The 14,646-nt window shown below is 42.5% G+C and overlaps 1 protein-coding gene across 2 annotated transcripts; it reads right to left on the bottom strand.

Moving 5' to 3' along the window:
* Window positions 1-7,132: 7,132 nt before the first annotated feature.
* On the bottom strand, window positions 7,133-13,946 carry SPRY1 (sprouty RTK signaling antagonist 1). Of its 2 annotated transcripts, XM_070386494.1 has the most exons (3): window positions 13,819-13,946; window positions 12,183-13,059; window positions 7,133-9,361 (listed from the first exon to the last, which is right to left on the bottom strand). In XM_070386494.1, the coding sequence occupies exon 3, from the start codon at window positions 9,304-9,306 to the stop codon at window positions 8,347-8,349; it is 960 nt and encodes a 319-aa protein (XP_070242595.1). In that variant the 5' UTR covers window positions 9,307-9,361; window positions 12,183-13,059; window positions 13,819-13,946; the 3' UTR covers window positions 7,133-8,346. The 2 variants fall into 2 exon arrangements, with proteins under 2 accessions (XP_070242595.1, XP_005899789.1); XM_005899727.3 differs by lacking the exons at window positions 12,183-13,059; window positions 13,819-13,946 and adding an exon at window positions 11,149-11,513.
* Between the last annotated feature and the right edge of the window lie 700 nt (window positions 13,947-14,646).

Genomic DNA, 14,646 nt, shown 5'->3' with positions numbered 1-14,646 from the left:
GTAATACCAATCACATGGTTAAAACTTTGTGCATTACTAGTCAAAGACTGGGATTCTCAGCATCAAAAATATCATTGTTAAATAAGTGATTAAATGTTTGACAGAGCCAGGCAATTCTTATTTTCTCTCAAAAATTGCCAATCTTGTCGACATTTGAAATAGTATCAAAAACCATGCAAAAACAGAGTTTCAGTTTGGTCATTCATTTAAGCATCTTTCCTTCTCTGAAGTTTTATGAATAGATCTAGCAAGGTAATCAAAACAAATATTTATTGATAAATTTAGTTTCATCTTTTTTTTTTTTAATCTGCCCTAATTGGATTCTGTTCCTGGTAACTATTAAAGAGCAATAGCCAAAAATGGACAAAGGCAGATACAAAAAGGAAATTACAGGTAATTCCAAAAGCAGGTTTATAAACCACAAAGTAGAACTCCACATAGTCTGTAAATACCTCTAACATCATCAGTTTTCTTTACAAAGGTAGGCCTCTCTGCATTTGGAATAGAAGGCAGATTCTGGGTGGCCCAGAAGAATAAAATATATTTCTATTAAGGAATCAAATTCACTCACGGCTTCTATCGCAAATCTGCAACATGCAAACTCTGGGAAACAGACAGGACTAAGGTCTTGGACCCAATCCCTTTGCCTTCTGAAGTGCCTCTGAAGTGTGCAAAAGCTTAAAGAAGGGAATGTGGAAAGCAGAAGGCCTTTTGGCTCTGTGTATTATTTTGACTGAATTGACTGGTCAATCAATTTTCATGAAGATATATTTCCTTTATTCAATAACAGATTTTGTTAACAGACCATTTGTGCTATAAATGGAGCACGGCCCATTTGAAAATAAATTCTACTGCTCTAGCTCATTCCTTTTTAAGAAATCTTATATTTTACCAGATCTTAATTACTTAATTTATAGTCCATTAGCCTAAAAACAAGTTAAAGTGTTCAAAAACATCCTTTCCAAACATAAACACAAGCTTCGAAAATTTCCTCTCCACCTCTGGCATTTTAATACCTAAATTAACAACTCTTCTAACACACTGGCCTCAGTTTTCTCCTCTTCATCCTTTACTCAGAAAAATCTCTTTTCTACCTCAGCTACCCTTGAGCACAGAGAAACTCCAGATATCCTCAGCGTTTGACAGTATGGTATCAAGACCCTTGAAGGTGGTATCGAGACCACCTTCTAAGGTCTTGACTTGAAACTTCTGTTCTCAGCTGTCCTCCTTTGCTATTTCCATACTCTCTGTAAGCCTATATCTCATCCTCATTGGAACTTTCAACCAATTCTTCTGGCCAGTCATTTCGGCAAATACTCAGACTGCTACCCTATGATTCCTGACCTCTTTCAAATTCACCATTTCTTAAGGGTCTCTTATTCTCTGCCTTAAATGACCCTCTAACTAGCTCTGAATAATATGCTTAGTGGCTCCCCCAAAGTTCCAGGTTCAGTGTGAGCTGAGCTCCCTGCGCTGCTCTTTCTTTCATCAGTTCCTACTGACCACAAGTTAGCCTCTCCACCTCTAGCCGTTCCAGACCGCTCTCAAGAACCAATTTCAGTCTCTTAAGCATCTTAACTTTCAAGAGAAGACCATCCCCCACTTGGTGTGCTTCTTTGACTTCCCTCTTCTCCCTCTTGGCGTTCCACTGTGTCTTTTCCTTCCTTCTCATCTTTTATTCTTTCCTCTGGGAGAACCATTCTTGCCAAGGTTAAAGTGCCCTCTTTGCGCTCCCTCTTCTATCTCCTCCTCCCTCTTCCAGAAGGCCTACAAAAAGGCACAGGTTTTCCTTATTCTAAAAATTGTCCTCAGCTTGTTACTTGCCTTGAGTTACTTGCCTATTATATCGAGACTTCTGGAATAGTCTAAAGCTGTTACTTGCATGTACTTACCACCCACTAAACCCATGCAACCTGGTTCTTATTACAATTTCACCTAAACACCACCCACCAAATTTAGCTGGGAGTCTTTGACTGTTACTAATTCCTATCTTGAAAATCTCCTTTGGCTGCTAACGCGTGGTCAAGAGGAACTGAAGAAGAGCAGTCCAGAGAGTTGAGCTCAGTCTCTCGGTGCCTGTCCTTCTTTGACCACCCCTCTATTGGTGCCCCACCTGCCCTCTAAATGTAGGTACGTTCCTCAGGGTTCGAGGCTCAGCTGGTAAAGAATCTGCCTGCAGTGTGGGAGGCCTGGGTTTGATCCCTGGGTTGGGAAGATCCCCTGGAGAAGGGAAAGGCTACCCACTCCAGTATTCTGGCCTGGAGAATTCCATAGACTATATAGTCCATGGGGTCGCAAAGAGTCGGACATGACTGAGTGACTTTCACTTTCACTTTTTCACTTTCCTTAAGGTTTTAGCCCTAGCCTGTTTTTAATTTCATTCTTTCTCTTGGGAATCTATGCTACAGATTCCCTATCACCCCAATATGGGTGATGGGCCATCATCCTTCTCTAAAATTCTAGACTTTTTTTTTTCTCAGTGAGCTTCTGGCAACTCACCAGCATTGTAAGAGTTTATCCTAATAGGAATCATAACTTTTCTACCTCACATACCTCCTAAACTAAGTCCACCCAACTCTTTTCACAGAACTACCATTTGCCTTTTCTCCTTGGTCTGAAACCTCAGTATCATTTTCAATTTTTTCCTCTATCTCAAAACCACAGATAACTGCCAAGTCCTTTAGATATATGTCTCACATTGATCCCTCCTTTCCATTCCTATTAACCTCCAAGTTAGTTCTGACCCTTAATACCCTTCTAATTGGCCTCCTACCTTAATATCTGCCATTTTAATCACCTGTGATTCTTCTACATGTATCTATAATTCAATTCAGAGCCTCTTGACTGTGGCTGTGCCATAGAATCATCTGGAGTGCTTGTAAGATAAACAAAAGTCAAAGCCCCACCCAGGGCACAGGTTTTGTTTGTTGCTATTTTACTCATAAATGAAACTGAGAACTGCTGCTAGCCAAACAGGAACTGGTTTCCTCAAATACACACCTTACTTTCTTACATCAAATTTATTCAGCTAGTTTTGTCTGATTCCTTTCTCAAGGCACTTACTTCTCTGCCTTGGACTACTATTAGTATTCACTGCTATACTACTGCTATTGTGCTTTCACAAATTTGTTAAATTTTATAACTTACAAATTAACCTGAAATTTTGGTTTAAACTCTGGTCTTGTTCCCCCAACCAACCTCTCCTTTCTTCCAATCTGTTACCACAGGTACATATGCAGCATGCAGTTTTTAAAATAAAGCTTATTTTAGTTTGGCAACGAGATCGTGACTTTAGGTAAGTAACCTCTGTGAACCTGGCTTTCTCATTCTAAAGAAGATCCAATAGATGACCTCCAAGTTTCTATCATTTGAAGTATGATTCTATGATTATCTTATCAAAACAAGCTCTTGAAATACTTGCTAGTGAATGATAAGCTTTAGTATGTTTTCCCAAATTGCCCAGTTCAAAACAGTCTCTAGGTTTTACTGTTAGTTACTGGCATACCTAGTATGATTCAGCTATCTGACTTTAACACCAATCTTTTTATCAGTACAAAACAGAACATTTAAATCTGCTTTTTAATCACTATAATTCTGATGTAACTAGAATAATGCTAAGTGCCATCGCGTAAGTTCTTAAATCTAGATGCCAGGTTACTATTACCTTTACAAACTGATCAAAAGCAATTTGTTCTATTATTACCATATAAACCTGGCCAGAGGAAGCACACAATCTCAGTTTTCAAATGAAGTTGTTAACTTTAATAATAACATATGAAAAATAATCATGGCAATGAAGTCATTTGCTACTTATTCCTGATAGCTAAGTGTAAATAATATATGCAGAAAAACATTCCATTTCCTAAATTATGGTCAAATATATTAATTATGAAGGAAACACTTTCTGGTTAAAAGAAATGGTAAACGCTAATGTGCAACATAAAGGTACCAGGCTTGCTGCTAAGAAATGAAGAAAGCCCTGTATCTGGAGTCCTGGTGCTACGCTAGCTATCATGAACATTTAAGCCAGGCCTTTGTTTCTCTATTCTCAAGATGAAGACATCAAGCTAAAAAAGCAATTACAAAATTGCCTGATAAACTCACCCAAGAAGCTTTTTGAAATTAAGACTATCAAGCTCCTCCCCTGGAGATATCTTCTGACAGGGTAGGTCTGAAACTATGACACAGACTTCTGATTTTTAACTTTTTAACTAGTGACCTATTTACTTTCATATATGGTTGAGACACATAAAGTATATTCTGATATCTACTTCTAGCTCTAGAATTTTTCTGCATATGGAATAATGCATGTGGTAAGGGTTCAATACATGCAGCAAAGTGGCTTGGTAATAATCTGAGGGAATATTAGAAAAATAAAAAATTTGTCAGTTAAATTCATGGCCATCTTATCTAGTGAGGGAAATAATGGAAAAAACAGTTCTCCAATTGTCAACTGGCCAAAGCGGGATTTAAATTTTTGTCTTCAAGATGTTTAAAAAATGATACCAAACTCTCTCGCAATATATACATAGTGGGAGGTGGGACAGAGTTTAAGATGAGAACTGTCTAGACATTCCTTCTTTGTTTCCATTTTTCAGTGTTTAGAAATGAGATTGTGCCTTTTTGCTAAAGAGTTACACATGAAGTGAAGTCGCTCAGCTGTGTCCAACTCTTTGCCACCCCATGAACTGTAGCCCGCCAGGCTCCCCCATCCATGGGATTTTCCAGGCAAGAATACTGGAGTGGGTTGCCATTTCCTTCTCCAGGAGATCTTCCTGACCCAGGGATTGAACCCAGGTCTCCTGCATTGTAGGCAGACATTTTACTGTCTGAGCCACCAGGGAAGTCCATAAAACTACCATGAAATACATCACTCAACAAAAAAGGGAAGATTCAGGAAAAGGAGACAATTTCAAGAATTAAATCAATCTTCTGCAAATGAATCTTGAGATTGATTTCAATATTAACTTTAGGGTAAAAACATTAGCTTTTAACTTATTTCCTTTAACTTTAAAAACCACTGTTTTTAATTTTTTTTCTTAGGAATAACTGGAATGTTCTACGATTTGTGTTTTGAAAACTATATAATAATTATCACAGATTATAATTTAAGGATTCACCTCAAGCCTTCACAAAAAAGAAGTATATCTACTTTTTCATAGTCCATTTTCCTGCTGAGTTACATTTTATTAAACTGTTGACAAGAAGCTACTCAATTACAGAAATCTTGTACTGGTTTTATTCACAATTAAATTATCCAAATAAAACTTCTTTGAATGAAACGAACAGCACTCAGAAAACATGCTGGAAAGGAACTACTTAAAAAATATTCATTTTGTCAAGCTTTGGCAGTTGAGGAAGAGGGACAAAATTGAGGAAAAGGGAAAGGTTAATCTATCTATGTGGTATTTTTAACTTGGCAGTATCAAATAAATGGCAGGGGTATTATAAGAAATGTCAGCTGTGCTAATGCTTTCAAAGCCTTAGCACTTTTAAATGATCATCAGTATTCGGTTCAAACACATTGGACTCACGAGCACTGATGAAGACACATCCTAATATTTTTTTCTTCTAGGTTTAAACCATCACAAAGGAGGAAGTTTTGAATCAAAGTGTTTATTCTTTGTATCTGACAAGCATGTTAGAAGTCTGAACTACTAACTTATTGCTACTTCCAAATATGGGCCTGACATTATGCCAGAGTGCATATAGAACCCTAGCAGCAGCAGACTGCCATCTTAATATTATAATTTTAATGTATTCCCCATATAGCCAGAAGTTAAAACTCCACAACATACCTTATTCTCATAAAAGTTATGAATTTCTTTCAATAAAAGCCACAGCTTCTTAGTCTGGTTAGTTTAACTACAGACAGCTCTTACACCAATTCCTGATTATACGAAGGGTCTAAATAACAGAAAAAATTTACACAGTATTTTGAAGGAGTCTATTTATATGCTTCATTAAGGAGCCAAATCTCAATGAAATATTCAATATTCAGGGACCAGTGATATCACCACATAACTTGAATACAAGAGGAAACAAATTCACATTTTAAAATACCATAGATTATGAAATTTTAAAAAATGTTTCTGCTTTCAGAGCAGAGAGAAAATACTTGATTAAGCCAAATGTCACAATGCTAACTAATAGGTTTGGTGGCTTGGTGGAAATGCATTAAAAGTTTCTATCGCTTATGTCTTATTTAATTAAAACAAAAGCAAAGCCTATGAATACAAAGGATAAATAATCCAAAACTAGTAGTCAAATCATGTAAGAGACAACAACCAAACAAAAAAACTGGATAAGAGTTTTGACAGCCTAAATCCTGGGTTCAAATTATGTCAACATCTTATTCTCAAGTGCTGATTATTCAGGTTTGACACGTCACTTAGGCATACGGAGGAGTTACTGAAATCGAGTCTGAGGATTCATGTGAACAAAATTTTATCAGACCCAAAGATTCTAACTATGTCCTGACTTCAGCAGGCTAAAAACTAAAAACACGTACTTTTTTTAATATAAAGTTTCACACCCTCACATTTCTAATTCCATGAGACATGACACAATGTTATTTGATCAGGGCACATTAAAGACTTATTAAAGGAATGAAAAGGATTGGAATGTTTTTAAAACATCTGTTTGATAATGTTAACTATCCCCTTGATGCACTCTTAAATTCTATGTTTTATTAAAATGACAGTGCCAGAGACTCCTAGAATGGCTACAGAACTAATTTTTTAAGCTTTGCTGATGAAAATTAATTTCAGACTAATCCAAGAGTTGATAAACATTATTTAAAACATACAGGTATGTCCCATTCCAAGAAATTGATATACACAAAACCCCTTGCTTACAGAATAGCCAAAGGAGGGACGGACTTGTTAATATTAATCACAAAAAAACCTTTTTCACTTTGTAAAGTGATTCACTTGGGCATTTGTTGAAACAGAATTTGGAATATAAAATCTTGATTAGTGAATTTTCTAGGAAACATCTACTTCAAGATTTGAGGTCACCTACATCTAGATTTGGTATATTAAGGGAAAGAAAGAAAATGGGTATGCATGAAGAGTCAAAGCAAATGACAAAAATCACAACAGTACACGCTATTAAATGAAGAAATCAAGAGACAGTTTCATTAATTAATATATTTTCTGCATTATAGTTAACATATGTACTTTCTTCGTGTCACCTTATTTTCCGTTACGTATTGATATTTTGTTATATTCAGACATGAGTACATTTCAACAGTCTTTTGCAATAAATATCATAAAATAATAGAGATTCGCATAATAAATATTCTTTACAATAAAAAAGTTTAACAGACTTTTGTCTTAAAAATAGTCAGAATTCAACTTTGTGATTTATACATAAAATATACAAAAAGCACCACAATTTGTGGTTAAGGCAATGAAACAGAAAAGATTAGAACTACCCAGCTGTTAACTAACCAAGTGGCCAAAAACCATTAAGGAGCCAAGATCACTTCAGGCAGCATAGTTCTGTGACATCTATAGATTGATCAGATATAAATATCAACTTCAGTTATCCAAGTGCCCTCAATGACAAGAGTAATTTGGTGAAAAGCAAGGAGTTCGGAAGGGAGGGAGTCGAGTCCTTCACAAATATGAAAGCTTGAATAAGGATGAGCAAGATACAACCAATATATCTCCAATGTGAAGACTTACATTGTAAAGCAGACCTAAAATTACACAGAAAAAAACAAAACCAAACCCTGGCGTCTCTAAAATAAGATACACCAAAACTGAGGGGATAGACTGTTGAGGAGCAAGGAGAGGGCAGTGGTTAAAGGAGAATTTTAACGTTGTAACAAAAACAGATCTCCCATGCTACTTAAGTGTCTAATGCTATGAAGATAGCCCTAGTTGGAGACAGATTTAATATATAGCTTATTTAAGCAATTAAACTGCTGCTTCTTTAAACACCAATTTCCCTGTTCCCAGAGTACCCAATCAAAAACAGCTCTAAATCACTGTAGCCTGGGTGTACATGTGTGGATATGTTCACGTGTACAACTTTGGAAAGTTGCTTGCAGAACAAAAAGGCTACACAAAAGCCCACTGGCTCTCAATACCCTCTCGAGTGGATGGCAGAGGCTCTTGTCATAAGGGGGAGCCAGATGCATTTCACAGTCCACTCTTACTGAAGACCATCCATTAGAGAAGAGTACAATCCATGAGTCAAACCTTGGAAAGAAGGGGAGAAAGGTGGGAAACAGGGGAAAACTGCAAAGAAAATAAAACCAGTATCTGACAGCATCTTTTTTAACAGCCACAGCTTGAAAGCAAGAGAAGTTCAGGAGGTCCAACCCACCTCCAAAAATCATGATGGTTTACCCAGACCCCGGGAGGGGCAGCTCTCCAGCTTACAATAGACAGTGTTGGAGTTCTTACATCTGCACCCTGGGCGATGGATCCAGTCATAACACCCCCTGCACAGCTTCAGGCATCCCTTGGCTGGAGGATAACAAAGTAAGCAAGGTAAAAACAGAGACATGGCTCCCATACACAGGTACCTAGAGCAGCACTGTGACTGTGAACAGGAGCAAGGATTATCCGAGTAGGAATCCCCTTCATCGTCATTGGAGCAGTGGTAGAAGATGCCCTTGACCAAGCACATGCAGGTTCCATACTCCACCATGCTCTCAGCGGAGCAAAGGCACTGCCGGTTACAGGCCAAGCAGGATGGCAGGGTCCTGGGAGCTGTGCATTCCCCACACTTGCACTTCCCACACTGTTCACAAATGAACTTGTGCTGCGTCAGGTCCTCTTTCAAGGAGCCCTTTAAGTCATCCACAATCAGTTGCTTGGGCTGGGTCCGGATTGCCCTTTCAGACCTGTGACCAGGGATGGGTCTGGTTGGCGGGGACCTTCCTAACAGCCCCTGCTCAGAAGAGGCACTGCTGTTGCTCCCAGAACTGGCTGCGCTTCCAGTGCTAGTTGATCTGCTCAGTATGGGGCCTCTGGTGTTATTTGAGAGTCCTGCGTGTCCCAGGTGGCTGGTAGGTCTATGCTCATAGTTATTATTCACATTAATCGGTATGATTTCGTGAGTCCTCTCATGCTTTTCTTGTCTTGGTGCGGTTCGAGGAGCAGGTCTTTTCACCACAGATGGCCCTTCTGTGTATTCATTGCTGCCTCTGATGGCCTTGATCTGGTCTAAGGACAAAATAGCAGCAGGCTGAATCTCTCTCTCATAGTCTAGCCTCTGACGGTTATCCAATGCAGGCTGCTGGATCACAACTAATGAACTGCCACTGCCATGCTGATTTTGGGGATCCATGTGTAGTGATCTTGATTTCTGGCAATCAGTGGAAACCTGGCATGCATCTGAAATCCTAAAAGGAAATCAAAGATGAAAAAAAAAAAAAAATAAATGACTAGAAGCATTTGGGGGGGTGGGGGGAGAAGAGGTGAGAAATCCTGTCAAGTCACAAATTGCCTAAACCACCTGGTAATGATCTCCCTCATCAGTGGATTACAATGATGCTGGGGTCCTGGACAGAGTCCAATTCAGAGAGAGGCTTAGGACCACATCATAGAAGAAGAATGTAGGCAAGAGACCCCATGCCATAAGAACTGGAAGTTTTTTCAACTTTTAAAAAGCAGAATCAAGAAGTAATGTCTTCCTGTTTGTGAATCTAACAAACAAAATGGAGTATGCCCTTGTGGGGAACACTGAGTATAAGCACTAATAAACAGCTCTCATCCAAAGAAGCTCTGTATCAGTTCATGGGTACTTTCCATAAAAGAAAACATCCATTAAAACAACAACAACAACAAACTAAGAATGGCTATGGTGCTGTTGTCTTTAATTATCTGTTTGCTGTTATAAGCATTAGATTAGTGTTCAGGAAATTAGTCAAGGTATACTTCAAGCATTAAAAAAAAAAAAGACACTCCAAACTGAAATGGAATCTCAAATTAAGAGGTCATCTTCAGTAGAAACCAGAATTTTAAACCTAGTTCACTATTAGTCTACAAGATGTAAAAGTGAATGCAGACGAACACAACAGTTCTTGGTGTTTTATAGCCTCTAAAGCACACACACAAAACTCAATGTACAGTTCTGTGAATGTTAAGACCATTCACATTTGAATTTTTTTAAGTTTAAATAAGGATCACTGACATAACAAGATAACTTTCACATACAAATAAGTGTCTGGCCTTTAAAGTAGTATGGGGAAATCCTGGCCATTTTAATTATCTGTATTTCCTCTAATTTAAAAATTTGTATTTACATGCCAGATCTTGATTTTCAAAAGCACTGCCAACTCTGAATCAATGTGCTTCTTGTAATAAAGTATAGCAATATCCAGGTAAAAATCTATTTCAATACCAATGATAAATTACTTCTAATTTATAATGTATTCTTCATAAAACCATCTATTAAACATAAAAACGTTTTTGTTCTCATAAACGGTAAACCAGAATATTTTTCACACAAATTCCTCCCACAATCTACAGATTTGATCCAGTTCAAGAATGCAAAGGAAAAAATGCCTATTCTCCACTACCATGAGCCAAATCTCATCAGCTTCAGGAATAAGGCAGAAAGAAGTCCATTTCATCTATTAACTTCACTGAATGGCCCTGGACTGTCTTACATGTTAACTTCTTGGCGTTCCCCCCGTTCATTCTTTCAACTCGGAGCCTCAAGTTTCTAGCTTCTTCTACCTTCTCTGTACTCAAGGAGAAACATGTTCACAACCTGCTGGGTTTAGTCCTGGAGTCCTTAAGGACTGTTAAAAAGATTCCATCGTTACTCTGCAGTATCATTCCTCCTCGCAAAGCACTTTCTAACCCAGTGCTTCTAAAGCAAAGAGTATCTACAAGTAGTAAGTCAGACTCCACACGAAAGAAAAAAACGTGGATCTGAAGAGAGTAGAAAAAGCACAAGGCATGACTTTAATCTGAGTCTTTAATGCTAGCTGTTAACAAAGTTCCTGCTGGCCGGTAAAGGAGGCCACCAGATAAAAAGAAAAAGCAAAGAATGTCAGCCACCTCGGATCTGAAGCAAAGCCCCCTTTCCAGCAGTGACAGCCCTGGATCTAGCCCCAAACACGCTCACACGCTCTCGGCAGACTCTTCTCCCCCAAGAAAGCCCCGAATCGAAGTCGAATACCTTTTCGGACAATCCCATCATATTCTAAGGATCACCGTGGATTTCCAAGCCTTTTGGCGTATGCCACCAAGGATGCTTACAAATCAGGAAAAGCCTTCGGAGTGAATGCAGGCGCCAAAAAGCAAGCCCAAGGCAAGGAGGGTTATAAATAAATATCTGTCTACACTTTAAAGGAGAAGCCGGATTCCTAAAGAGCCGGGGCGCAGCGAGCCGGGGGCCCAGGCGGCGGAGCGGTGTCGCCACATCGCCGGTTCCCGCGGTGGAGCTGCGCCCTCTGCAATCCGCGCTGAGACGAGCGGGGAATAAATAGTTGACGGAGAGGAAGGAAAAGGAAAAAGTTATGAATGAAAACAAGTCTTCTCTCTCGCTCCCCCTCTCTCTCCTCTCTCTCTCTCTCTCTCGGGCAGGAGGAGGGGAGGAGGCTGAGGTTACCATTACCTCAGGAGGGCGGACTTCCCCACTTTTAAAGTGGCAGTGCCCTCTCCCGCCCCTCGCCGCGCCGCCGCGCTCACAACAAGAATAAAGTGGCAGCTCGCGCGGGCGCACACCGACTCGGCCCAGGGGCTCCCCAGCGAACCGGGGGTCCGCTCTGGCACTCGCGCGCGAACACGCCTTTCCGGAGGCCCCCGTCCGAGGGATCCTCGGGTCCCGAAAGCCCGCCGCGGGCACCCGCCGAGCAGCTCCGCGGTCCTCCTCGGACCTCCCCCCCGCTCCAAGCCTCCCCGAATGCACCTTTCGCGTGGAGGGGTTTCCCCGAGAGGACTCCCCGGGTCCCCGCGCCGCCGCTGCAGGCGACTGAGGACCGGGGACCCCGCCTCGCCGTCCCGCGCGGAGGCGAAAGGTCGCTGTCCGGGTTACCCAGCTCTGAGCGACCCGCGGGCCGGCTGGGCCGCGAGAGGGGGTGGCCCCACTCTCCCTTCCCTCGCGCGGTCCGGGCCCCCACGCCGCTCCCCAGGGCCCGCACCTGCCGCCCGGCCCGCCCCGCCCGTGCACCTCCCGCCCCCGCAGCCCGAGGGCGGCCGCCCCAAACTCACCTAGGCCGAAGCGGGGGCGGGCGGCCAAGCAGTGCAACCTGGCCTGGGTCCCGGTGCGAGCGACTGCGTGCACTCGCCGCATCAACCGCGGCGGGGAGGACGGGGAGGCATGGCCCGAGCTGCGGCCGGTCGGCCCGCGGCCTCTGCCGCTGGGCAGGAGCGCTCCCCGCGGCCCCCTTCCGGCTGCGGGGGACAATCCTCTGGAGATTCGGCGCGGCCAAGCGCAAACCTCTCACAGCTCGCGTGCGCCGCGCAGCTCAGTAACATCCACCTCCGGGGCTCCTCTCCTGTAGCCCCCTTCCAAGAACCAAAAAAAAAAAAGCAAATTCCCTTCAGGAGGGCTCTCCCGGTCTATCCGGAAGGCGAGCTGGGGAGCGGCGGGGAGAGGAGTGCGTGACTGGCCGGCCGCCCCGCCGCTGTGCTCGGACCAGAGTTCTCCTCGGGGTCCAGTCGCTCCTCGAGGGAAAGGCGGGAGTGGCGGCCTCCTGATGCGTGAAAATCCACGTCACGGACGTTTGAGGCTCCGCGGCGCCCGGGACGGGGCTCGAACCGGCGTCCACGGACGAGTCACGGAGCCGCGCAGGGAGTACACGCCTGAGAGGCCCGACCGCCGCTCCCCGCGGGTGGGGGTGGGTGGGAGTTTGTTTTTTACCCGCTTTTTAAGGGGCGGTGGTGAAGGGAGCGAGGTTTGGGGTTCTCCGGGGAGAAGGCGGGGCGTCGTCCCTCGGCCCCCGCGCAGGTCCAGGCACTTTCCCGATCCCGCACGCCGGGCAAGTGGGGGCACGGCGTCCCTGGGAACTCCGGTCCTGGCAGTCAGCCTCTCCCGGGCAGCGATCACTCCCAGTCCTCCGACCCTCCTGTTCCGCGGCCGAAACGCCTGCTACAAACGATTAGAGATAAGAACACGTTAATTTCCCTTTCTTTCCAGGCACTTGGACTCGCCGCGCGCTCCGCCGCCCCGGCGAAGAGTGGAGCGGAGAGGGCCGCTCGCCAGCTCGCCCGCCGTCCGCACCCGCTGCCATGTGCTGGCTGTTGCTGCTCCCTGTGATTGACAGGCGGGCGCACAGTCGGCGTGTCAGCAGCGAACCAAAGTAACATGCAGTCTTGCACGTTTTTGCCGAAGTGCTTTTGCCCCTTGGAATGCCTAAGAGTTCAAACAACGTTCAAGCGACGCCTCTGCGCATTGGAAATCAATACACAGAGACGGGAAATTCAGGTTTTAAACAATTGCTTCTGGGGATTCGGTCGCCAACAATGCCTAAACAAACATGCATTTGGTCCACACACCGAATGCCAGTCCCTCTTTGGCAAAAAGAAAAAAAGAAAAAGAAAATACACCCAGTTTTTCTTTCACACATCCGACTGTTTCAGACTTGAAACTTGTTACTGCTTGGCTAGGGGGGTTGTGGGGGTGGGGAGGAAAAGGACCCTGCTTTTTCTTTTAGTGGTAGCATTTACTTTAAATAAGAGCATTCGTTTTAGCAGTGGGAATGCTACTGGTAATTTGAAATGCAACCAGTAATTTTAGATCTAAAGCGAGTTCAAAGAAATAATCAGTTCCTTGCAAAAGCCAACATTTCTCACCTGATCTTTCCTTAAAATGTCTACGGAAGGAAAGGAAGGAAACAGTTCTTACCTAGAGCAAAGATTGGAAATTGCTTTTCAGGCACATTTACAGCAACTGTAGCTGTTCCTTTTCCAGGGCTGGGAGTTGTGTCTGCGGCTATCACTCTGCAAACCACTGCGTGCCTTACAGAGCAGTTCTACTCCGGCTCCGCAGAATTTCAGCTCTTCGCCTCCACCTCCACCTCCACTCCAGGACACGCCTCCAGTGATATCATGTGTCAATCATACGGGCTGCCTGAAAACCTGGAGCAGGATTTTCCCAACAGTCGTTTCCTCTTTCCTTTATGAGTACCCACTTGGATATATTGCCCTGTACACTTCCCTAACAAACATCCTCTGAAAATGTGGATTGCCTCAGAAAATCCTTCAGATGCCTTTCGTCATAAAAGAATACCTTTAAATTTAGTTAGCAGTCTTCAGTTATCAAATCTCAGCAAAAGCATTGGTGAACTCTACCCTTAAAAGTGGAATTAGAAAACAACTTTGAAGAATAAAAGATTAAAAAGTTGTATATCAAGCCTTCACTACTGATCAGTTAGTGAGATAATGTATATTGATATAAAAAAGATGATATGCCACTACAGACCCAATTTAAAGCAAAGTTCAGAATATGTGAAATCTAAAACGTGGCATGCTTTACTGCAAATGTATGTAACAATATGTGATAAAGGTATGACTTCCTGCTGTAGATTTTATAATAATTGCTCTATCTTGATTTGTGATATAATTTTCCCAAAATCAAAATTGTAAAAATCCCAGACTCCTTCAATTTTGTAAGATATTTATATAATTTTGAAAAAATAAGTTTATTTTTAAAAATCAGCTGAATAGAAATCAA

The sequence above is a fragment of the Bos mutus genome, chromosome 17, assembly GCF_027580195.1.
Source record: "Bos mutus isolate GX-2022 chromosome 17, NWIPB_WYAK_1.1, whole genome shotgun sequence".
Lineage (NCBI taxonomy): Eukaryota > Metazoa > Chordata > Mammalia > Artiodactyla > Bovidae > Bos > Bos mutus.
The sequence above is the reverse complement of the archived record's forward strand: the minus strand, read 5'-3'. Positions and strand labels throughout refer to the sequence as shown.